General features: G+C 39.1%; 1 protein-coding gene across 10 annotated transcripts in view; it reads left to right on the top strand.

Annotated features, from left to right (window-relative positions):
- ESR1 (estrogen receptor 1) overlaps positions 1-26,417 on the top strand; it is a 291,481-nt gene that overhangs the window by 235,137 nt on the left and 29,927 nt on the right. For all 10 annotated transcript variants that reach the window (XM_078383254.1, XM_020805139.3, XM_072995244.2 and 7 more), the window contains one exon: positions 13,047-13,185. In XM_078383254.1, coding sequence (XP_078239380.1) covers positions 13,047-13,185 — 139 coding nt within the window. The remainder of the gene's footprint in view (positions 1-13,046; positions 13,186-26,417) is intronic.

The following is a 26,417-nucleotide window of genomic DNA, read 5'->3' as shown; positions in this document are numbered from 1 at the left end:
AGACTTCCAAAGAATAGCAAGGAGAGACAAGAGGGCCTTCTTAAATGAACAATGCAAAGAAATAGAGGAAGATAACAGAAAAGGAAAGACCAGAGATCTGTTCAGGAAAATTGGACATATTAGAGGAACATTTTGCGCAAAGATGAACATGATAAAAGACAAAAATGGGAGGGACCTAACAGAAGCAGAAGACGTCAAGAAGAGGTGGCAAGAATACACAGAGGAATTATATCAGAAAGATGTGGATATCCCGGACAACCCAGACAATGTAGTTGCTGACCTTGAGCCAGACATCCTGGAGAGCGAAGTCAAGTGGGCCTTAGAAAGCCTGGCTAACAACAAGGCCAGTGGAGGTGATGGCATTCCAGTTGAACTATTTAAAATCTTGAAAGATGATGCTGTTAAGGTGCTACATTCAATATGCCAGCAAGTTTGGAAAACTCAACAGTGGCCAGAGGATTGGAAAAGATCAGTCTACATCCCAATCCCAAAGAAAGGCAGTGCCAAAGAATGCTCCAACTACCGTACAATTGCACTCATTTCGCACGCTAGCAAGGTTATGCTCAAAATCCTACAAGGTAGGCTTCAGCAGTATGTGGACCGAGAACTCCCAGAAGTACAAGCTGGATTCCGAAGAGGCAGAGGAACTCGAGACCAAATTGCTAACTTGCGCTGGATTATGGAGAAAGCCAGAGAGTTCCAGAAAAATATCTACTTCTGCTTCATTGACTATGCGAAAGCCTTTGACTGTGTGGACCACAGCAAACTATGGCAAGTTCTTAAACAAATGGGAGTGCCTGACCACTTTATCTGTCTCCTGAGAAACCTATATGTGGGACAGGAAGCAACAGTTAGAACTGGTCATGGAACAACTGAGTGGTTCAAAATTGGGAAAGGAGTACGGCAAGGCTGTATATTGTCCCCCAGCTTATTTAACTTATATGCAGAATACATCATGCGGAAGGCTGGACTGGAAGAAACCCAAGCCGGAATTAAGATTGCCGGAAGAAATATCAACAACCTCCGATATGCAGATGATACCACTCTGATGGCAGAAAGTGAGGAGGAATTAAAGAACCTTGTAATGAGAGTGAAAGAGGAGAGTGCAAAAAACGGTCTGAAACTCAACATCAAAAAAACTAAGATCATGGCCACTGGTCCCATCACCTCCTGGGAAATAGAAGGGGAAGATATGGAGGCAGTGTCAAATTTTATCTTCCTGGGCTCCATGATCACTGCAGATGGAGACAGCAGCCCTGAAATTAAAAGGCGCCTTCTTCTTGGGAGGAAAGCGATGACAAATCTGGACAGCATCTTGAAAAGCAGAGACATCACCTTGCCAACAAAAGTCCGAATAGTCAAAGCTATGGTTTTTCCTGTTGTGATGTATGGAAGTGAGAGCTGGACCATAAAGAAAGCAGACCGCCGAAGAATTGATGCCTTTGAATTGTGGTGCTGGAGGAGGCTCTTGAGAATCCCCTGGACTGCAAGGAGAACAAACCTATCAGTTCTAAAGGAAATCAACCCTGAGTGCTCACTGGAAGGACAGATCCTGAAGCTGAGGCTCCAGTACTTTGGCCATCTAATGAGAAGAAAAGACTCCCTGGAAAAGACCCTGATGTTGGGAAAGTGTGATGGCAAGAGGAGAAGGGGATGACCGAGGATGAGATGGCTGGACAGTGTCTGCGAAGCTACCAACATGAATTTGACCCAACCCTGGGAGGCAGTAGAAGACAGGAGGGCCTGGCGTGCTCTGGTCCATGGGGTCACGAAAAGTCGGACACGACTAAACGACTAAACACAAACACACAGAGTGGATGCCACAGTTGGTTAACTGATTAACCAAATTTATATTTTAAGCATATTTATTTTTAATTGGATTGTGCCCGTACAGACTTGTTTCCTGTTTATTTAGTTTTCTGTTGGTGGCAAACTTTATATGTTTGTGTAGTAATCATAAACATATGACTTTTGAAGGTCTGGCACAAGGACTGGAGAAGAGAATCAAAGCTGTAGGTGACAGTTTGTTTTTAAGCAGCTTATATTGCTCAGAGGCTTCAGTCCTGTATTCCTCAACTGTGAGAGGTCCTCATCGAACTTGGTAGGTGAGATACAGATTTTGTCATGCCAATTAAGTCACGTTACTCATGACTTGGAAGAAGATTGAGTGGGAATTTTCTGCAGCTGCTGAAGCTGAGCTTAAGTTTTGTTCCCTATTTCCCAGCGGAAATACCTACCTGCTGCTAGTAGCACATGGATATTTTGGGTAGTTGTTGAACCTTGTCTTTGGTCAAGTATTTAGCTTTGTTTGTGGCTTGAGACATAAATCTTTATTTACCACAGAGTACTAGCTGAGGGTCAAAATGCTCCTGGCCTGAGGGTGTCAGCCAGTGATTATGCTTCTTTCCTTTAATGTTCATAATTTTATGTTGGTAGGGTTCTTTTAAAAAAACATTTTAGTACAGGGTATAAAGAAAGGCTATACAAAGTGAGGGTGACAGCTTAGTAGTTTGTTCATCTTCTTTCCATATGAAAGAGACTTCCGCTTCTGTGCCCCATTCTCAGGGCCCTTTAGAATTTCTGTTGGTTACATTTTTGACCTTGCAATAACATTGCTGTTTATATTTGTTATTTGTCCATTTGTAGCTTCTCTAGGTGCTCACATTTCCTGAAAAAGCTCCATGGAAGGAGATGTGTCATCTTTGCTTGAGGTTTGCATGAAGTGTGAGAAGCTGGAGGAGTTACTGCTTACCACAGAGATTATTGTACAGTGATAGAGAAGACATGTACTGTAGGCCTACACCTCTGAGCCACCTCATAAGTAAGATAAGAACAGGACTCCTGAATGCCACACATGAGAATTTATCAGAATTAATCCATTGAAATCCTTCTCAAAGGAAGGTTATTATCTACCAGATTTATTGAGAATGATTGAAATTCTCATGGGATTAATTTTTAGCACAGCATTATTAGAAACTGAAAAACATATACATGCATACATATGCTCAAGTAATTAATGGTATGGAGGTATGCAGATAAAGAGTATGTAGCCCCTCGGAGAAGCTTACCTCTAAGCAAACACTCACAGGCTGCCAGTATTCCCTATGTCCTTCCCTCTCTTCATTAATGATCTGTCAGGCAGAGTGACTCCTTAAGCCTTGAATATTACTTCACTTTTTTTTCTCAGCTGATGGTTTTCTTGAATCCCTCCTACACTCTCATAATGCTGACAGGAAAATGTCAAAGGCTATGCTGGAGTTATGTAATATGAAGATGCCATTGACTTTAATGGACTGGGTCACTTAGTAGCTAATTAAAAACACTGAGCTAAAATATTAATCAAATGTAGCCTATCTATTTGCTGTTCATGCAGCTCAGTGCTCTCTAACTTTTATCGTCATAATTCTAAACATCAGAGGAAAAAGCTTAATTTTTAAAGCAGGACAACTCATATACCAACATAAGTATCATAGCAATTTATTTAAAATTCCAAAAACAGTTATGCGTTTGGAAATATGACAATTTCCAGAAATTTAGAACATTCTGTGTCTGTTATTATATTGTTATAACATGTACCACCAAGTAGCTTCCATCAAGTTGAACTAATGATTTCCAAAAAGGTATGTCATTAACATCCCTGATCCCTTCTGGAAAACTTGGTTCCTTTATTGAGTCAATCCATCATATATTTTTCTACCACCTTCTACTTTTTCTACCGTTTTTATTAAGCTGTTCAGACATCTTCAAATTTTGCTACCGTCTAGATGTTTTGTACTACAGCTCTTTTCATATCCAACCAATGGTCATTGCAGTTTTAATAAGTGATAACAATATTCAGGCTTACCTTAATAAAATGACTCCTTGGGTTCTTTTGACAGTTGCCCTGTCTTCTGTTTGATGAAGATATTAATTATTTGCTACTGTTGCAGTTGAGATTTCACTAAAACATAAAAATAATATCCTTTTCTCCTCACAACAAATCTGGCTGTGACATATTTCTTATTGACTGGTTACTCTCTCGTTAATGTTCCAAAATACCTTAGTAATGATATGGGTATACTACTGCAGTAGCAGATGAAAACCAATGGCAACACTTAGTTGAGCCAACAAAACAACTGTGTGCGAAAACAGTTCCAATGTTGTTGACAAAAATAATTCTTGTTGTTTGGGTATAAAATTAAAATCTCTGCATTTGGTGATGCTTGGAAAAGAAATGGGAGGTTTCTTTAGCATCATAAACCTGAGATATTCTCTCTTATTTATTGGTCCTAGTCTAGGAAACTGCTGAAGACTTAGGACAAATCTGTACTAATTCCATTTGCCACATCCTTATTTCATTTCAGGCTGTCCTTTGTTAACTTTTTATACTTGCAGATTTCTCATAAAAGCAATTTCCTCCCACTCCAGAATGCAGGTTTGCTTCTTTTAAACCATGTGCCTATGCCACCTACAAAATAACATTAATACAACATGGTAGAATGGGAATGAGGCTTGTGTTATTATCTCCATTGAGATGTACACATGATAGAGTTGTACAAAACAACACCTTTTCACCTGTGAAAACTTAGAAAAAATATATTTCAGAGACAGATGAATATTTAGAGGTTATTTTATTCTAATGGTAAACATTTGCTCAGGCATAGACTAATTTCAAATATTATTGCTGTGATTAAGGATGTCTGGCCCAATATATAAATTGGCAAAAGATGCTTTCTGTAAGGCAGTAATTCAGATTTAAAAACTGATTTCTGTATCATTTGCAAAGAGTGCTTGGGTGTCTATCTGCACTAGCAAATTATATACTGAGGCCTCTTAGCCCATTTCTATAGCCATCATGCATGGAGACGTAAGTAGCTCTAAGCCATTATTTGCCAAACTGAATTCTGAAAACAAAATGTGGATTATATAGGATGCTTAGCACAAATTAGGCTTTGTTGTGATCTCTAAATCAAGCTACAAAGAAGTGCAATCTGAGAAGTTTGTTGCCTCTTTCTTTGAGAAGTTACAGATTTCATGCAGCAATGAGGCAATGGAATGCTAAATGGACACAATCAGCGAGGAGGTGAGGTGGACATTGCATCAATCTTTTTAATGGCAGAAAACATCTCATTATATGAGTGTTTCAGTTTTCATTGGATTTTCATTTATTGAACTCTGACATACATTCATAAGTAAATCATAGTTTAGCAAATTGGGAATTAACATTGGGCACACATCCTGCTCCCCTGCCTTTATAGGCATGCCAATCCCGGTTAGTTTAAATTAGTGTTCTTTATTAGATGTGAAATGGCAAACTGTGGCTTCATGGCAGTATGACAGCCAAGATCTTAAACTTGTTTGATAGACTGGAAAACTATCTGCAGTAGACCAGTGTAGATTGATCGGGTTACATATACAGTGTTGACAAGATCATGATACTGTTTAAATTTGTACCTCTGAATCTGGCTTGCTGATTAATGGCAAACACTGAGGCATTTCATGTGTTCTCAATTAAGATGAATCATTTGCAGTCGTACCTTGGTTTAAGAAATTAATGCATTCTCCAGAACATTACATGATACAGAAATTTCGTTAACTAAAACGCGGATTTCCTGGAGAAATTTTCTTCATGAACTGAAAAAAAGAGGAAAAAAACGTAAACCGAGGCATTGTTTTCTACAGATTTCAGTTCGTTAAGTGAAAATTACTTTAACTGAGGTGTTCGTAAACCGAGGTACTCCTGTAGTTGTACTGGGTTCACAAATACTCAACTTGGTACTAGCTACAGATTCATCTCAATGTCCCCCTTTAGTCTTGAAGGAAATACAAAATGAAAGTTCTATCAAGCTGTAAGTTATTGTGGAAATGAGCCATGTAAAACAGGGCTGGGCAGCGGGGTCTGCTTTTCTATTTTACTAGACCACTAAGATCTACCCCTGTGAGTCAATTGCAAAATAGTAGCTCAGGAAGGCATATCTACTCTAAGGAACAGAGCACATGTGAGTCCTTCCTCAAACCCACTTTTATTTTCCCTTAAGCATTCTTTTTTAAGAAGACAATGGTGGGGAGTTCCACTTCATTTTTGTTTAAACTAGTGGGAGTGAAAACCCCTTGCTAATCTACTACAAGTTCACAGTCATAGTAGATCCATTGTACCTTCTTCCAACTCCTGGTACAGGATGGTAGTTATCTTTAGCTTCTGTCTGCCTGGCAAAGAGTAATCTTCATCTCTGTCCTCTGTTTTCTAGAGTTTCTGGTTAAGAATTAAACTTCCCTTTGCTACTTAGGCAGGTGCAGCAGATGATCCTAACGAATGTTTGCTTTCCTTTCACAATAAAGCCAGCAAGTCATAAAAACTGGGTGCTTCTTTTTATTTCTATAAAAGGAAACTAAAGTACCCTGGGATTAAAAGCTTTGCATTAGCTGATTACATCAAACTGTATTTCACATTTTTCAGTTTCTGTTATTTGCAAAATAATATACATGTAGTAAAACTGTCAGCAGCACTTTAATATCTGAAATAACCAACAGCTGCCTTAAAATCTGTCCCAGCAAAATATTTGTCAGAGAGAGAAAAATTTATCCAAGAAACCCTTTCCTCTCCTTATACTATAGTCTCTCCAAGGATTTTTAAAGTCATTTTTCAACCTTTTTCTGAGCCTTTCTGTAGTATTATGGATTGAAAATATCTGTTTCAAACTTTTTCACACTGTTCTTTGGAAAAGTCTTCTACATTCCCAAAATGCCTAATTAGAACCATTTTTATATTGCCGTCTCCAGACATTCAGTGAGTCAGAAGTTCAATATGAATTCAGAATGGAAAGAAATGTTATTTACAAATAAATGGGGATGAGGATAACTGTACATGTTGTTTCCGGCATGGCAGTTTCCATTACAAAAGAGTCAAGCTGCTGTTCATGTGGAGTAGTGGCATTCCCCTTTGCAGCGGGATTCTCCTTTGCTCAGCAGGGCTAGAACAAAGGAAATTTTTGGCTCTGCATAACATTTACCTGAGTGTGTGTGATTATCATAATACTTTATGTTAGGGCCAAAACCAGTAGTAGAGGGGAAAGGACTATACAAAGAAGAACTTTACATTTATTGACTGATAATGGACTGGATGAATCCCAAGGCGGAATTCAGGTTGCCGGAAGAAATATCAACAACCTCAGATATGCAGATGATACCACTCTGATGGCAGAAAGTGAGGAGGAATTAAAGAACCTCTTACAGTGGGGTCTCTACTTAAGAACTTAATCCGTATTGGAAGGTGGTTCTCAAGTTGAAAAGTTCTTATGTTGAATCTGCATTTCCCATAGGAATGCATTGAAAACCATTTAATCCGTATCTGCTCTTTTCCGTCCATAGAAACTACAGTGGAACCTCTACTTAAGAACTTAATCCGTTTTGGAATGGTGTTCTTAAGTTGAAACGTTCTTAAGTTGAAGCAAAATTTTCCATAGGAATGGAGTGAAAACCAATTAATCCGTTCTGGCTGTTTTTTTGTTATGTAGAGGTGCGTTCGTACATTGAAGCATTAGTTCCCACTGCTGATGGTGACAGCAGCCACAAAATTAAAAGATGCCTGCTTCTTGGAAGGAAAGCAATGACAAACCTAGGCAACATCTTAAAAAGCAGAGACATCACCTTGCCGACAAAGGTCCACATAGTCAAATCTATGGTTTTTCCAGTAGCAATGTATGGAAGTGAGAGCTGGACCATAAAGAAGGCTGACCGCCAAAGAATTGATGCTTTTGAATTGTGGTGCTGGAGGAGACTCTTGAGAATCCCCTGGACTGCAAGGAGAACAAACCTATCCATTCTTAAGGAAATCAACCCTGAGTGTTCACTGGAAGGATAGATCCTGAAGCTGAGGCTCCAATACTTTGGCCATCTCATGAGAAGAGAAGACTCCCTGGAAAAGACCTTGATGTTAGGAAAGTGTGAAGGAGAGAGGAGAAGGGGACGACAGAGGACGAGATGGTTGGATGGTGTCATTGAAGCTACCAACATGAATTTGACCCAACCCTGGGAGGCAGCAGAAGACAGGAGGGCCTGGCTTGCTCTGGTCTATGGGGTCATGAAGAGTCAGACATGACCTAATGACTAAGCAACAACAAAATGAACTCTCACTGAGCTAAACAAATAGTGCAAATTTATAATCCATCAGAGTGATGCTTGCATTTGGAAAGATAGTGAAGCTGTTTTGTACAGTTTATTAAACTGTTTGGAAAGGGAAGGGAAAACATGACTGGAGAAAAGCTGCTGTTATGTAAGCTGGCCTTTTTCTCTGTAGATGTTGGGGATTTGATTCAGTTTTTGATAGCCTGGACTAAAACTGGAAATGTAACCATAATTGTGGGATGCCCGAAATCTGGCCCTTGAGCAAGGAATGAGATAAATGCCTTTTCATAGCAACACTGGTTGCTGGAGAGACTCATCAGTGCCAGCCGTCCTTGTTCAGCCTGCTGGTGCCGCCTGATTAACGGACAAAGAGGTCCACTTGTGAAGCATACCGTTGGTTCCAGCCAATTTATGGCAATCGTTCCAGCAGGTGGGCTGACAGATCCTGTCCCCTAAGAATGCACTAGGCCTCTTTTCTGAATAGTCTGTTTTTATTTTGAGAAAGACGTCTTTAAATTTGTGAAGCTGTAAGGAAAAATATTCACTTTTATATTTTGGAAACTATTCAGTTTCTTCCTAGCAAAGCAAATTTTGCTGCCCAGTGAGGTTTTCTTTCCATTCGAAAGCACAGAGCACATTTTGCCACAGTTTCAAGTCTGTCTGTGGTGCAACTGAAATAGAAATAATTTTAAACAGGAAGAGAACTATGGCTAGTGCTTTTATTTTAGTGTTTGCTATTCTGCCTAGCCAGAAGATTTTCTGTTTCAGTAATTTCAAAAGAACGTGAATTATAGGAGATTTTATCCAGTTTCCTGCAATTATTTTAGGTTTTTAAAACAATTTGGTTGTTTTTTTTAAAAGAATTATTGGGGCAGGAGTGGATTTCATTCTGATTTAGTCCACATTGATACCATTTGGTGGGGTGATGGAGAACATGAATAATATTTATTTAGCTTTTCCTATCTAACCACTTCTTTCTCTGCATCTTTATAAGAATCTTCTTATGAATATCTAATACAAATATAGAGAGGAAAAGTTATTCAAAACCTCCAATCCATCTTTCCTTGCAGACCTCTAAGTATGATATTGTTTACTCCTGTTCTCATGTCCTTTTACCATATGTTCCATTATCTCAGATTTGAATCAATTGTGGTTCTAGGCTGCCTCTTATCCAAGAATTGTACTTATATTTCTATTCACTTTGTTTTAATCAGTCGGGCACTGGTAATTTGTGTACTTTGAACAGAGTACTCCTTGGTGACTTCTTAGTCACTTCAAGTTTTTTCTGTTTCTAATATTCATTATTTATTCACAAAGTTTTATCCAGGCATGTTGCATTAAGAAATGCAATGCATCTTGAAAACGGAAAGAGGAAGAGCAATATACCATACCTATCAAGGCTTGATATATGCTAAAACAATATTTTGTACAATTACTAGCTCTAAATAATCAGCTGGGCAGTTCTCTTCTCAATTCCAATAGAAGGAACAGTTCCCACCCAGTTCCAAGCCTGGGAACAGATCATTTCCAGTTCCAAACAGAACATATAGTTCTCAGATTTAATCTGAACATCCAGTACTTAGGTCTTGAACATCCAGTTCCTAATCAGAAGAAATCAATCGTAGAGCATGGAACGTGAGCAATTGGTTGCAAAACTACAAGCTCGGATCAATCTGTTACAAGTTTCTACATAAACTTCCATTAAGCACAATTTTCAGATACAATGGATATAACTCAAGTTCATGTTAAACTGAGTTGAGGGAACACCATTGATTTGGCTAGTTCCTGATTCAGACATAGTTTAAGTTTTATCTTATGTATGATCATCAAGGGTTGGACTTGTCAAGTTCTGTAACTAGATGAAGAGGATGTTATCTACTTCTTCCCCCATAAGCACACTAAAACTCAACACTGACTTGCTACCTTTCAGGTAAAAATGACCCCATCATGCCCCCAAAGTAAATGCTGTTAAAATGTTGCAGTATTATTCTTCATAGGAAAATTAATGAATGGTCAATAAAACCCACCATCTTCTCAGGATCAGGAAACTAATTCAATTTTTTTAACTACAATCTCCCACATTATTTCTTTTATTTTTAATACAAGCAACCCTCTCTTTCTAGACCTATAGGAAAACAATCACAGTAGGGGAAGATACCTTCAAACATGAGATAAATCCAAGGTTTATAGATGCTGCAGATATATTCAGATAAAATACCCTAAAGGGAGGCCCTGTATATTCTCAGTAGTGTGCATTATTGACTAATGGTTGTGTCTGGAATAACAGCCAGTTTGGCAGGGCTGGTGGAGGAATAGAGTAACTGGAAAGGAAAAGGGATTAACATATACAGATGAGATGAAAAGAGCAATGCCCTTCATCACATAGTTTGGAGAGCTCATTTATAGGTGCACATGGAGAAGCAGTTTCTCCTCATAGAAGTCAAAATTATCCATAAACGTGAAAAGAGAAATGAAAAGAAGCTGGCATTGAACACAAGCATGACCCTAATAGTCCCACTCCCAAATATTCACACAGAGAAAATACCCTTAAATAGTGAATGCACATCCCCAGAACAGATAACCAAATCTGCAAGAAAAGCTGACTATTGAAAAGGAAAGCTAGGGTGAGTTGAACGGTTGAAATAAGTTGACTCGGGCCTCAAACAGATCTTCACATGATACGGCTGCAGAAGGTTGCAGTGTCTCACTTGATATTGATAACACAATTTTCTGGTAATCGTTGAGCTATCTCTTTAGTTGCTACTGGTATTCCTGCTTAAAAACAACACAGGGTCAGAAATGTCAGTAAACATGGCATGCAACAGGCCGACAGATTCTTTAGATCTAGAAAGAGGTAAGCTGACGAAAGCCGCAGTGATAGTGGGGTCTATAGACAGGGACAGATCTCATTGAGCAGCTGCCCAAATACTTGGGTTAGCCAGTCATGTTTTCTGTGGTCTCCCCTTAAGCTAGCAAGTTGAAGTACTGCCACTTGGGGGAAGGGATGCGGAAGAGAATCAGCCACTATGATTTTTAATCATAAATTTTACTAGTGTAAAAAAAAAAGCTTTCATTTTTTAACTGGTATCATGTCATTACACTTGAAGCCGGGACATCCTAGGCAGGTGTCAGATTTGTTAGGTTTGCTTTTTAATCTGAGATGAATGAATGTATGCATCTGAGACTTGAACACAGGCCCAGTGGCAGTTTGTACTGAGAAACCAATGCAGTGTTCAGCCATGTGCAGAACAAAAAGTGCACTGAAATATTTTTTTTTTCTGAAAAATGTGCACAAATAGGCTTTAATCAATGAGAGAAATGTTAATGGGAGAAATGTGAAATGTTAAGATACAAGAAGAAGATGCACAATTTGCAAAATATGCACAAAAATGTGTATGTCAGGGAGGGAGTTGCTCTCAGTCTGAAGTAGAACCAAGTAGAAATGCATTTCTGAAAAAAGAGAACCTCATCAAGATTAAACTTGACAAATTTGTATGCCCCTCAGATATTAAATCCAATGTCAGAGGTTCTTCCCTCCCACTGCCATGAGTGATGCTGCGTGAAAGCTGGCTCCAGAAAGTTTCTCATCCCTCTGAAACAGATGTTTGGACTGTACAAAGAGATGTCTGTAAGAGGCAGAATCCATTCCTGATCCTGTTAATTGAAACATTTCTATCAGTAGATGGCTGCCCATTGGATTTAGGCCCAAGACAGTACACTGGTGGCGAAACAGACTGGTAGTGCTTGATATCATAATATATACTGATTTAAATATACTGGAATAACTGCAACCAGAACATTTTGTATAACAAAAGATGTCCCAAGTCACTTCAGAACACAGCCAAAGAGCCCGAAAAACCCACAACAACCATTCCAGAACCCTTTTGTTCTGACATGAGTGGGGACTGTTTATTCCCCTCTGAGTGAAACCATGTTGCTTAGCATAGTAACTTACACCTAGACTAGACCCATTGAATCAGTGCCATTTATGGAGGACTTGACTCACCATTGATTCAACATGCCTACTGTACTTGCTACTTACTGTACTATGCAACAGGATTTCAGCCTCTGAATTTTATATTCCTTCGTTCCAACTAAAATGTTCCCTTATTAATGAACAGTCAGTGTGCCCCCCCAAGAGATTTAATTTTCTCAAACACATGAAAGAAGGTTGAGTTTTAGGTGCTGAAATGATCATGCATCAAAAATAAGTTAGAAGCAGAATGTTTCCTTTGCCATGCTATGACACAGGCATCGAGTCCTCATATGGCCCTACTGACAGGGAGAGTCATAATATGATTTATGATACATAGTGTTTCCAAATGAGTGGTTTATTAACTGAAGCCAAAGTTTTATTTCTTGCAACATAAAAAAGTGTATTCTTAGCTTTTAAGGCACAGAAAAGCAAAAATTTGTCAATTTGCCATTATACATTTTACATAACTTTATTAATATTCTATAACAGACCATTATTTATTGAGTTTCTTTATAATTCAGTTTCTCAATGCATTTCCCTACCTTTTTCTAATACTTCAAATACCTCTTCTTGCTAAGTTTCCAAACTATTTTTGCCACATTTGAATTCTGGCTTTCATTTTAGCTGGTTATGCTTGCACCCAGAAGTCTATCTCCTTTTTCTGTCACAATAATCCTGGAATAGTAAGGTGAGTTGAAAAGAAGCGATTTGTTTCCTGAGCCTCCAAAACTTCATGTGCCCCATGCATCTCAGGGTGTGACGCTATGTACAGTTAGTTGTTGGCCTATGTGTCCACTGACATTATGGCACAATAAATGTATTAGTCCTAAGTTTGCCTCATAACTCTTCCTGGTTTCCTAGTGATATCCCTGGCTACCTGTTGCTGATCTGGTCTCAGATGCTGGCTCTCTGCCACACTGTCTCTTCTTTGCACACTGCTACTTATGTTCTTCTTTTTCTCTTTCAGGATTTGCGGATTTATCACTCCATGATCAGGTCCATTTACTGGAATGTGCTTGGTTAGAGATATTGATGATTGGCGTAATATGGCGATCAATGGAACACCCGGGAAAGCTCTTGTTTGCCCCTAATCTATTATTGGACGGGTCAGTCTGCCTGCTCTTTTTTGTTTTTGTTGCTATTGTTTATTGTAACAAATCCCATACTTTGCAAAATTATTAGGATCAGTGTGGCTTCAGGCCATGCTGCTCACAGGATATCAAAGGCCAGGAGTAGAGAAGCACCTTGAGTAAAGCCGGTCTGAACTCAGAAAGATACCAACAAACAATTGTCCAATAATTCATTTAATTGTATGTGTTTGTTTGCTGTCACCAAACTTAGCTTAGACCAGGGTTATTATACAGAGGGATGGAGTGCTGATAATTTCCATTATTTGTTTGTTTAATGCATTTATAGTCCACTTCCCTTCCATCATGTACAGTCGTGCCCCGCTTAACGATTACCCGTACAACTACGAATCTGCTTCACGATGATGTTTTTGCAATCGCAATTGTTTTAATGGGGTTTTTTCACTTTACGATGATCAGTTCCCTGCTTCGGGAACTGATTCATTGCATTACGATGATCAAAACAGCTGATCATCGGGTTTTCAAAATGGCCACCGGCTGCTCAAAATGGCTCCCCGCTGTGTTTTTGGACGGATTCCTTGCTTTACAGGCAGCAAAAATGGCCGCCCGTATGGAGGATCTTCGCTGGACAGTGAGTTATTCAGCCCATTGGAATGCATTGAACGGTTTTCAATGCTTTTCAATGGGCTTTGTTATTTCGCTTTACGACATTTTCACTCTGCAGCAATTTCGCTGGAACAAATTAAGGTCGTCAAGCGAGGCACCACTGTATGTACAGCCATCATTCCAGCAACTCTAGAGTATCCCAGAAATATACTGGTGAGCTCTAAAGCTGTTTAACTTTAGCAAGGTTGCTGCATCATGGGACCTTAGACCGTACTTGATCCAATCATGGTCTTGTTACGCATTCAGTACAATGGACACATATTTTGCAAAAGCTGCATTAATGTAGTTTTTCAAGTTTGTAGTAGTTGTTTTCATTTTGTAGTTGTGATTGAAGGGGAACAGACAAAAGCAGGTTAGTAAATGAGCAGATGACACTTTGCCCAAGTTATTGGGCCTTAAAGACATGCCATTTGCTATATAATTATGTATAGCTCCAGGCCACAATAGGATTATTGACCAAAGAGTACAAAGAAAATAAATTATTTCCTGTGCCTAATGTTTTTAGTAGTACTATTATTAATCTTTCCAGTTCTCTAACCTATACGTAGGCCCTCCATATTTGTTTTAACTACAACTTGCATCAGCCTCAGTATGTATGGCTGAAGAACAGTGATTATGAGAGTTGTAAACCAGAGCATCTGAAAGGCACCATGCTGTTTGCCCATACTTTAAAATGTGACAGAATGCCAGTCTGCCAGTGGAGTTGGCCATCGAAGCAGAAAATGTCATTCTGTCAACTCTCTGAATTATCCAAATTGTGACTTAAGAGAGCACACATTCTTATGGTGTTCCATGGAATTTTTGCGATAGGTTCCAATCCAGAAATTGTCATAAAAAGTCTGGCTAATAGTCTGAAAGGTCTCATATCCAGCATCTGAAAATGGTTTTGTACAGATGCTCAGGAGAGGGAAAAGAGCTTTCAGCTTATCCATTGCAGTTTTATGGAAATGGGGAATTTCTTCTTCATGTCTCCTGGCAATGCTTTAATATGTAGAATGCACTAGGATTCTTGTGTTTGAAAAGATTTATTCTCAGCTATTTGCAAGGCTTCTTATAGCTGTCATTAACAGTTTTTTCAGCTTCTTAGGTTTTGATTGTTTATCCCAAACACTGCAACGCAGAGAAATCTTTCAGTGTTTATGTGGAGACCGATGAAAACTATCTTGCTGAGGCAAACCTTAGGAGGAATCTATACTCCTCCCCACTTCAGGGTCTCCTGTCTTGATAAGTCCTCAGGGAGTGTGATGACCTGTCCCTTTGATTCCCCCCACAGCACCAATTTTCTTATGAAGAAAGAAACAGAGCGATAAGACAATATGTCCAGTAAGAAATGGATCACTTTCTCACTGGATATAGTGTCTTATTACTCATTAAGGCAACGTTGTATTTCTTTCTTTTGCAACATTTATTCCTCTCTAGGCAGCTCAGATTCTTTAGATCTTTGGAACAAAGCTGCACTATCTCTCAGTTGACCACCTGCAAAACAAAAGCAGGTTAATTTGCCAAATACATTTTAAGGCCAGCTTTTAAAGGAACAGAAAGCCTTTTCCTCTCAAACGGGCATTACTTCTAGATATGGAATCAACACCTCGCCCTCTGAGGCCCTCAGTAGGAGTTCTAACTTCTGCAAGAATGATTGTATGGCAGTTGCAGCAAAGGAGGATAGCTTCTGCATTCTGGTATGCCCTTTTAAAAGTGGGAAGTCCTGTGTGGCTTGTGTGCATGCTTTTTAGTCAATCACCTGTCCTGTGCTTGCTGTGAATGTGTGTGTCTCCGGGTGGATTCGATTTAAATCCCATTTTAATTTTTTTTTAAAAATCAGATTTTTGTGATTTAAATCATGATTTGAATGAATTTGATTTAAAAAAAATACTGATCTGTACCCACCCTAGTGTATATTTGGATGTGCGTGCATGTGCTTTGATTTGCAAAGTGAAAATACACCTTTTTTGCACAGACATTGTGCACAATTTATGGAGTGTAATATTACTTTGGGACTTTCAGGATCTGTCTTGCTCAGACACCTTTAATTTTCTTGAAAAAGTTCAGGTTTTTGTCTGGCTGTCTAACCTCTCCTGCCACAAAAAGCAAAAGGTCACAATGTCCACGTTATGCAAAAAGCCTTGGAGGATTGTGGCCTTAGGTGCTGAGTATTACCTATAAAGTCCTATAAGGCTTAGGTCCAGTCTATTTGAAGGATCATATCCTTCCCCCGCCCAATATGAGTCTTCTTGGCTTTTAAGATCTTCTGGAGAATCCCTTCTCTTAGTTCCACCACCTTCCCAAGCTTGTTTGGTCAGGACATGAGAGAGGGGCTGCTCCAAGGCTTTGGAATGCTCTGCCCTGAGAGGTAAGTTCCCCCCCCCCCTTGTCCTTACATCATCAGGCAGAGACCTTTCTCTTCAGGCAGGCTTTTATGCAGTAAGTTATCTCAAGAATGCTGATTTCTAACTTTCGGGCTTTTAAATGTTTTTGAGTTCTTTTTAAACTTGATTTTATTCTTAATATACTAGATGTTTAATTGTTTTTTTTAAAAAATATGATATTTATATAGTACTTTTAAATCTGTTGTTTTATCTGTTGTAAGTTGCTTTGAGTCCCCTGTGGGGAGAAAGGTGACATATAAATAATTTACATAAAATCAATAATTAGAACTCATGTTCATTTACTGTGGGTACTTATTTGTTGGTTTGTTTTTTTAACTTGTATACTGCCCCGTAGTGCACATTCTCTCTGAGCAGTTGACAACATGTTAAATCATATATAATGAATGATACAAAATATCATACAATAAATACCATAAAATAAATAAAACCCCATCACATCAACTAAAGAAATTAAAACAGACTTGAACAACTCAGATAGTAAAAGCACTAATAAATGGTGGCCATAAATAATACTATTTTTACTAATTTCTTTAAAACGGAGAGGGAAAGCACCTGACAATCCTCTGTTGTAAGCTTGTTTGAAAGGAAAGAGGCCATGACCAAACAAACATTTTGGACCTGCTGAGGAAGAGACCCATAGTTCTCTATCTCCAGTACCATTTTTTGAGAGATGTGTCTGAAGACATGAATTCCTACATTCTGACTTGGGATGCTGATTTTCCAGGGTCTTAATTCATTGTGGAGAACTGCCACAGATAGCAGGAGCTCTTCTCCTCAGACACATTTCTCTTCATGTGTAGAAGAGCAATGGCACCAGAAACGGGTGGGCTGCAGTGCTCCCCTCTGCTCATCGTAAGTAAGTACGAGTCTCAAACATCTGTATAGGGCTTCTGTGTAGAATCCTCCTGGCTGGGAAAAGGATCAAATGTGGCTCTATAGAGAGCTGGCTACCTCCCATATTTCCGACTCTGAGGGGTGCTTAGGCAGCCCTCAGTACAGGGAGTGTTTTGAAAGACAATACCTGCAGTCCCTGCCTCTGAGAACCTTTAAGAGTTGATGAAGGAACTGTTTCTGGAAATCTGCACAGAGTGAGGGTAGCTTTCTAGAGGAGAAAGGGCCCTTCCAGGCTGGAAGGAACAGTCAGCGTGTCACTCTTCGCTCTTTATTGACTGAGACAGGATGGGAAATCTAAATTCCTTGTTCTTGTCCATGTATGTTGTCTTAGCATAACGAGGCACTGGGATGAGCCATTGTAAAGCTTTGTGAGATTCCTTCTTCCAGCCAAGAGTAAAACAGAATGCTGATGACCTCCTCCCCACCCCACATAACTCATCACTCCTGCCAGCGTAATAAGAGGACCAGCAAATTTCTCACCAGCAAGAAGAAGGTTAGACTTCTTCCTCCATGTATGTGAGGACAAGACAAGTTGGAAGTGACATCCCTGCTCTGAGGAAGCTTCTTCTAGCAGCCCAGGGTTTGCTGATGTTGCCACAGCAAGTCCAGTAGCAGTGGTTGAGTGAGGCTGGGGGATCCACGGTAGCCTTGTGGTCTCAGAATCTTGTCCAGCCTTGCTTTAAATTGCCACTTGACATACAGAAGCAGCTATCTTAAGGGCTGTCTCAATGCATGAGAACCTATGATCTAAATATTTCCAGAGGTCTTTCTTTGATTTACCCAACCATTAGAGGAGAAGCAAGTGGTGGCCAAAGGGAGGACATTTGCAGTTGTGATGCTTGGCATTTGGTTTTCTTTTTCATGCCCACTGAAAGTCTTTTGTTTGCCCAGGAGCTGTGGTTTTAACGCTGTTCTAATCCTTAAAAAAATAAAATAAATAAAAATCAGAAATTGATCAGTCAAACAGACGGACAAAAACTATTCAAAGGGAAGGTGCTTTGGCAACACTTGTGGCTTCAAGGGCTGAGCTGTAGCTGTTTAAAATAGATTTTCTGTTTCTCTAACAACTCTACAAGCAGCCCTACAGAAAGAACTGAATCCTTTCTAGAGCCAGAGGGTTAAAGATATACTACTATTCCTGTCAACCTGAAGGTCAGTGGTATGGAAAACCGAATATTTTCCAGAAAAATCAATTTATTTTTCTCCACTGAAAAATTTCCACTTTTTTGGGGGGGGGGAAGGTGTTTTATTCTATTCATTCGTAGCAATGAAATGGTTGCCAGTACAGTATTAGGCTAGCCTGGCAGGTTCAGTGTGGTCTGAGACAGCAAAAGCATCCTTAGATTCAAAAGCAAGATTTATGTCAGAAACCAGATTAGGTGTACTGCTGTAGCTATTAAGAGATTAATGTACTTTTCCAGTAAATATTCCCAGGAAGCAGGTGTGAGAAGACGTTTTTACTGTACTTGTTTGCAAATGAGAGGATCAAATAAACCACAAATAGACAAAACAATCCAAACTATAATCTAGGTATAAGTTTATGCCTTTTGTTGTGCAGCTCAAACAAAAAAACAAAACTGATTCAAATTTATTTCACTTTCAACAAATATATCAGTTACTCTAACTACTATGGAAGGAATATTATTTAGTTTTGTGATCCTGTATATAAGCATGTCTTCTGTTCCAACAGGCTCTCCATGGGGCTGATTTTTCACTAGCTGTGAAATCAGGTGCGAGACTGGGCACATGCACAGTCATATGAAAGAGCACCCGTGGGTGGAGAGAAACCATTTTCAACACTTGCCTTTCCATGTATGGTTTTTCTCCAGTTGGTGTTTGGCCTGCCTCAGCTAATTTTAATTCCAACATTTATGGATTGCTGGGATATTCAGAAGTTTCACTGGGTAAATATAAACCGAGTAAATGAGCTACAGCAGATCACACTCTGTCTAGGTACCAGAAAAAAAACTTTGATTCACACATTTTCCAGGAATCCCACGTGATGTTTAAGGTCCAGTATAAATACTTCCAGTGGGGTGGCATTGTTAGTGTGTTGTCTGTTGCAGCAGGAACAACAAAGATTCTCAGGCCCTAAGGACTAACAATTTTATTTCACATAAGCTTTTGTGGATTGTAGCCTTCCTTAGAATGTTGTGTGCCTTTAAGACTTTGCAAACCACTCTGGTGCACTGACTGCAGTGTTCATGCTATGATGATGGCAGAACCTTTAAAGTGAAATATTGGTGTGACTTTTGGGGGACTTTTTCATTCAAACCATGCAGGCCACACTCCTTCTGGCAAGCACGTCTCTTTGAACTCAGTGGTACTTATGTTTGTACAAACATGTTTGGGGTTGAATTGTTAGAGAATCAACAAAGCATGATTCTTCATCCTTCTGAACAGTTTCATACAACAGAACTAATCATCAATGTGAAAGAGCAGAGGAGGGAGAATATTTAGGAAAACCCCAGGTCTGTCTAAATTTCCGTTTTCCTGTATTCACTGGCACTGATTACAGAGAAAAGACTTAGAGGATTTCTCTGCAAAGACCAGTATTATTTGCAAATTACCTCTGTGTTTAGATTACAACCTTAAGTATGATTACTGTACCAAGGAAAAAAGCAAACTGAGCATAATGGAATTTGAGTAAGTGTGCTTTGGATTGTGCTGTTAAACCTAGATGAAAGCAGAAATAAAGAACACAGGGTTTTGATTCCAATCCCACCCCAATCTGTGACAGACAATGTCAATTTCTAAGCATAAATATGTAGAAAGCAATCTGTTTTTCAAACTAAGGATAGGGCTGCACTAAGGGAACAAGATAGTGTAGGTCGTTTATGAATGATTATTCACACAGGAATGGCTCCTGCCGATATAATGAAGTGGCTTAGTAAGTGAGCTTCATTATAATATAGTCATAATATTGTCATATTAATCACTTCCCCTGCTTGACAGAGGGCAGGGGAAGTGAAGAATTTTTTTCAACCATATATAGACTATTGATGACGGACTGTAACTGTTGTTAAACAACCCCTTTTGTTTGCCTTGCCTTGAAGGGCTGGTCAAGAAACTTCATGCAGCTGAAGCCATTGTTGTGGATTCAGTTGTGAGTGATTTGTTTACTGGCCCTTTAAGGCAAGACAAATAACTGAAAGTGGAAGCCTTGCTCTGAATCAGTTCTATGGATCTGGAACCAAAACAAGCCAGAGTAATCCTACTTACAACAGAAAAGTAGAAATCCCTTGACTGGCACCCGAAAGGTGTGGGTGTGAATGCTCTGGGGGGTGGGCTGATTCACTCCAGCAAAGACATTCTCTGATCACCATCTTTAAGAGTGTACCCTGCAGCACTCAAAACGGTGGACTAAACAGCCTGTGTAGTAAGCCTTTAATTCTCTTTTAGCCTGCTGTGTCAGATTCCAGTGTGATTTTCTTGAGGAATACAAAAACTAGAGGTGAAACAGTTTTAATTGTGGTTTAAATAAAGGACAGGTAAAATACTGCAAATGTACCAGCAAGAAGAATGAAAACCTGGAGATTTATTCACTGACAGGAATCTTTTTCCTTGCTGCTTCTCTGGATGAATTGATTTGATAATGGCTAACTTCACACCCCTTGACATCAGTATACAGGTTATTGGCTCAGTTGTAAAAGAAATATTTGTGTAGAGCAAAAAACACACTAAGCCTGTAAGGATGGAATAGCAATTTTCCACCTACAGTGGTGCCCCGTATAGCGAGGTTAATCCGTTCCGGATTAACCTTCGCTATACGAAAACATCGCTGTACGGGCAAGGAAAGCCTATTGGAACGCATTAAACTTAGTTTAATGCATTCCAATAAGCATCCCAACTTACCCCTCCAGCGATGTTTTCGCGTCCGGCGGCCATTTTGGAGCCGCCGATCAGCTGATCGGCGGCTCCAAAATGGCCGCCGGACGCCCCAATCGTCGCAAAGCGAGTGCGGCGATTGGGGCAGATCCGTATAGCGATCCCCAAAAAGGGATCGCTATACGGATTCTTCGTTAAACGGTGCGCTCGTTAAGCGAGGCACCACTGTATTTTAAAAGGAAGAACAAGCTATTCTGGCCATGAGGTCTACAATTTTAACTTTCTGAGTGGTATAAATATTCATTCCAAAGGTGTCAGTTCTTTCGAGGTGTTTTTGTGTTGTTTCACATGTTGGTTTGACTGAAAATAATCAATGTTCTAGGAAAATCTCAACCATTATGGTTGTAGTGTTGAGCTGTGTGTTCAGAGTTACACAACAGAATATACCAAGTATTGACATTTAGATGGTTATTTTCATTTAAAGTGTGTAGATCCATAAAACACTGATTGATCATCAGAGTATACACAGGCCAGTCCTCAAGAGAGAATTTGCAGCAATAGCTGGTAAGAGCGTGAGCTTAGGTCACTGGTTCTTAACCTTGGGTTACTCAGGAGTTTTGGACTGCAACTCCCAGAAGCCTTCGCCACCAGCTGTCCTAACTGGGGTTTCTGGGAGTTGCAGTTCAAAAGCATCCGAGTAACAAAGGTTAAGAACCACTGGCTTAGGTTACTAATATAGTATTTTGAAGAAATCTTAACAGTTTGTAACATTAAGCCATTCAGTACTGGTATTAATCATTTAATAGCTAAAATGTGATGTTCTTCCAGGTGGTAATGTATGCAACATGTAATGTATGTATCTAGCTTGTCAGCTATGCTGAAGGATACTTACCTACCCTGTTTCCCCGAAAATAATACCTAACCTGAAAATAAGCCCTAGTATGATTTTTCAGGATACTTGTAATATAAGCCCTACCACAAAAATAAGCCCTAGTTAAGTGAAACCCCGCCCTCCACCATTGTGGAGCAACCAGAAGATGATGTGACTGTATTTGAATAAATGTAGATTGCTGTACATGAAAAAAATAAAACATCCCCTGAAAATAAGCTCTAATGCATTTTTTTTTGGAAGCAAAAAATTATTATAAGACCCTGTCTTATTTTGGGGAAAACATGGTAGGAGTGTATAACCACAGTATCAAAGGAGTTTTTTTTTCAGTGGGTCTACTCCGATTCCAGCTCGACTGTCCTCTTCTGCCCTTCCAATCACACTACCAGCTGTGTATTGACTGTATGATCCAATAGAATATACTGTGTTTTCCCAAAAATAAGACAGGGTCTTGTATTAATTTTTGCTGCCCCCCCCCAAAAAACACACACATTAGGGCTTATTTTCAGGGGAGGGCGGGGTTTCACTTAACTAGGACTTATTTTGGGGGAGGATTTATATTACAAGCATCCTGAAAATCATACTTGTTGCTGTTTGTTGTTGTTTAATCATTTAGTCGTGTCTGACTCTTCGTGACCCCATGGACCAGAGCACACCAGGCCCTCCTGTCTTCCACTGCCTCCCGGAGTTGGGTCAAATTCATGTTGGTAGCTTCGATTACACTGTCCACCCATCTCATACTAGGGCTTATTTTCCGGTTAGGTCTTATTTTCGGGAAAACAGAGTATCAGATTTCTTTATATTTCTAGTCATACTTCATTTTACCATGGAGGTAAAACATTCCTTAACCATTCGCTTTAATTTTGCTATAGTGAGAGGGATTTTGTTTTCACAGAAACCTTGCCTTTTGTGAAACTCTTTTCAGTTCAATGTATTCTTGAAGGCTTTAACGGCAGGGATATGATTGTTGTAGGTTTTTCGGGCTGTTTGGCTGTGTTCTGGCCATGTTCGGGCTGTTTGGCTGTGTTCTTCCTAATGTTTCACCAGTCTCTGTGGCCAGCCTCTTTTCAGTTCCATTTTAAGACATAAGAATTTTTTTTTTTAAGACATAAGAAATTTATTTGTCATTGCGCTCACAAGTGGGTGCAATGAAATTTTTGGATTGCTGTTGTTTTTTAAAGCAACAACAACAAAAGTGAAATTTGAGCACAACAGGAATAGAGACAGTAGGGACAGTGCCAGAATCAATTAATTTTTCCCGTTTCCAGTTTTCCTTTCCCCTTTCGTATCACTCATTTTGTACTGAAATGTTCTCTCCATAGCAACCCATAGCTTCTCTGAGGTTTCCTCCAAGGATGTGAAGGCAATTCATAATTCATTTGCTCCACAATATCTATGAACATTTGTCTCACTTCCTCCCCTATCGATCTTGTTGCTTTTGCTTCAGGCTTCTTGTGACTCTTGGACTTTTCTCTAAAAATGAAATGTTCAAATGTTGTTGTTTTTATATTTTGCAAAATCTTTTCAATCAATTGTACAGTTCGTTTCCCCCACCCCCCGGCATTGCTGTCTTTGTTGTTGTCATCATCTCACTGTGTAGAAAAGCCATATGTGAAGATGTTCTAACCCAGTGGCTCTTAACCTTTGTTACTCGGATGTTTTTGAACTGCAACTCCCAGAAACCCCAGCCAGCACAGTTGGTGGTGAAGGCTTCTGGGAGTTGCAGTCCAAAACTCCTGAGTAACCCAAGGTTAAGAACCAGTGTTCTAACCGACAGTGGTTTTTACAGCATTTAGGATAATATATACAGCTCAAAAGTGACTTTTTAATTTTGGTCTCAATTTCCTGATAGAGTTGGAATAACTTAGATTTAAATTAAAACATGAATATAAGCTGATATTTATAGGATAATCAAACAGTAAAAAAAAGTATAAAGTTGGTTTTTTAGCATTGAAAAATGAATAGATTAGATGCTTGTATACTTAATATGAATAGATTGGATGATTGTATACTTTGTGTTCTCCTGTCCTTAAAACCCTTTTCCCATCCCTTCCACTCCCTTTTACCTTCTGTATTCCTACCCTTTTCCTAGTAGTTTAAAAATAAAATAATTTTTTTAAGTGACTTTTTAATTTTATTGGCAATATATAATCAAATAATTTCAGAAATATTGGGCAAAATCCTGTTCACAATGATGTTATGTAAAGTTACACCAACATCAGTGTGGCAGGTATTATGCTCAGCAACAAAGAATTGCACAATTCAGTTGTACAACTGGTCACATATCTCCGGTGCAATCAGTTGCACAATATGCCAGCAGAAGTGCTTTGTTGATATGTCTTCTGCCTCAGTGCTATTGTAGATATAGCAGGTGCAGTGTCAAGGTGTACATGTGTAGTTCCGCAATAGCATTTTGCCTGTTATCTGAAAATCTTCCAATTTCTTCTTTGAATCCACCACCCCCAATATTAAATCATGTAACAATTAATGAATTCCTGCAGTGGAACAGAATGAAGATCAGACTATAGGATGTTGATTTATGCCTTTGAAAATTGTTGAAAGTGCTTGAAAGTATCACCTGCCTGTTAATTCAGTTTCTTAATGAAAGGAAACAAAGCAAGACTCTGACAAACAACAGAGCAAATACGCAGTTCCATTTATCAGCTGTTTATTAGGATAATGAAAGTAGCACTGGTACATTTTTTAAAAAAAATCTAAAACATTTAATCAACAATAAACTTCTTATTTGAATTGCCAAAGTGAGGTGATGGAGGAAAATACTACCTGAACTATTTACTGGAAAGTTTCAAAACAAACTGCACAGTCCCAGGGCAACTCTGAGTATTCTCTACCTTGAAAACCCTGAAAAGGGTTGCCATGAGTCAGAATTGACTTGATGGCACATTTTATTATTATTATTATTATTATTATTATTATTATTATTATTATTATTATTATTATTATTATTATTATTATTATTATTATTATTATTATTATTATTATTATTATAGCTCAAAGTTCATTTTATTCAAAACACTAGAGGACAAGCATGTAGTCTAAAAAGCTACCTCATCTTCTGAAATGTTTTTGCTGTTGCATTTGAAGTGACAGCATGAGCTGTTTCAAGCTGACTCTTTACTGCTCCCAAGCCAGCAGACATTGTGGGTAGAACAGAAGATGTGCATTCTTAGCAGAAACTTAGAGATACAGTTGGATTTGGTATCACTTTCTCAGAGGCCAAGATTAATTCAGGCCTCTGGTCAGTTGCGTTTTGTGTTCTTTAAAGTCAAAGATTGTTTTGCATTCCAGGAGATTTTAATAAATTTGCTGTTAATGGACACTTCTGGTAGCAATGCTGTTTCTGGAGCAAATTCTCACGTCAAAGTTTTACCCTGAAAAACAGGTCCTTCCTTTGTGGGAGGCATTGGAAATGATATCTGAGCTCCCATTGCTTTGCTTTATTAGCAACAAGTTCTGTTTAAAGCTGTCCAGGCTCTGTTGTCGAATGGTAGATTGGGTAGCCTTTACTGAACTCGAGGGCCTCAGTCCAGTTGCTAGGCCTAATGGCAATAGACCTATTGAATCAATAGGATTTATTTAAAACTTAAGTGTTGATTTGCCATTCAGCAATTTAGGACTTAATTGTGCTTGATAGAATCCTAGGCATGTTTACTCAGAAATAAATTCTGCTGAATTGGATGGGATTTATTATTACTTATTAAGAAGCTGTCCTCAAGGGCATTTATCCCACTATTTTGTGCATGGGCTTATGTTCGCCTGCTCTTTTTTCAAACATCCACACATGAGTATCCCCAGAGTGGATCAGTTTGGCCCAATGCACACCTTCTTGAACCTGTCAGGGGGCTCTGTTATTTTGGTGCAAGTTGGAGGACTTCAGTTTAGTCCATTCCCAGTGAGTGTGGCCACTGGGAGTGGACTACACTAGAGCCTTTCAGCTCCTTCCAGTGTCAGTTTCCAGTATGCTGAAGTGACTTATGAGCCACTTCAAGGTTTTGGAAGCTGAACACTTCCCCTGATTACCTGTGGAGGTTTAGGGGAAGTGAAATTATTTTTATTGTGTCTGCTAGATCACTGCTGATGCAATGAATCATTTCGATTAAATTTAAAGAAATATTTTTCTTTGCCTGTCTGTGTATTGCTGATGACAACCACAGATGCGGGCAGTTACCCAATTGGCAATATACGGACAAGCAAAGGAAAAATATTTTAAATTTAATTGAAATGATTCATTGGATCAAGTGATGACCTACTAGATGTAAAAAATATTTTCACGTCCTCTTATCCTCCATAGATAATCACGGGAAGAGTTTAATTGACATAAAGTTAATGTGCCATGTGAATGTGAGGAGGATGCCAAATGAGACATAATTTGTCTCCCTGACCTCAACCAATCCTTTGCAGCCCAATCCAGCCTACAGTAAAAGAGCCAGTCTGGATGGACCCTAAGTTTACACGAGTACACAGACTAATTTCAGTGTCTAGTCTTTTTGTAGTGTTGACAGGATATTTGTCGAGATGCAGAAAGGAGGCTTATGTTCCTTATTTTGCTGAAGTGAAATATATAT

Source organism: Pogona vitticeps, chromosome 1, assembly GCF_051106095.1.
Source record: "Pogona vitticeps strain Pit_001003342236 chromosome 1, PviZW2.1, whole genome shotgun sequence".
In the NCBI taxonomy this organism is placed as follows: domain Eukaryota; kingdom Metazoa; phylum Chordata; class Lepidosauria; order Squamata; family Agamidae; genus Pogona; species Pogona vitticeps.
Note: the sequence above shows the minus strand (reverse complement) of the source record. Positions and strands in the feature narration are given on the sequence as shown.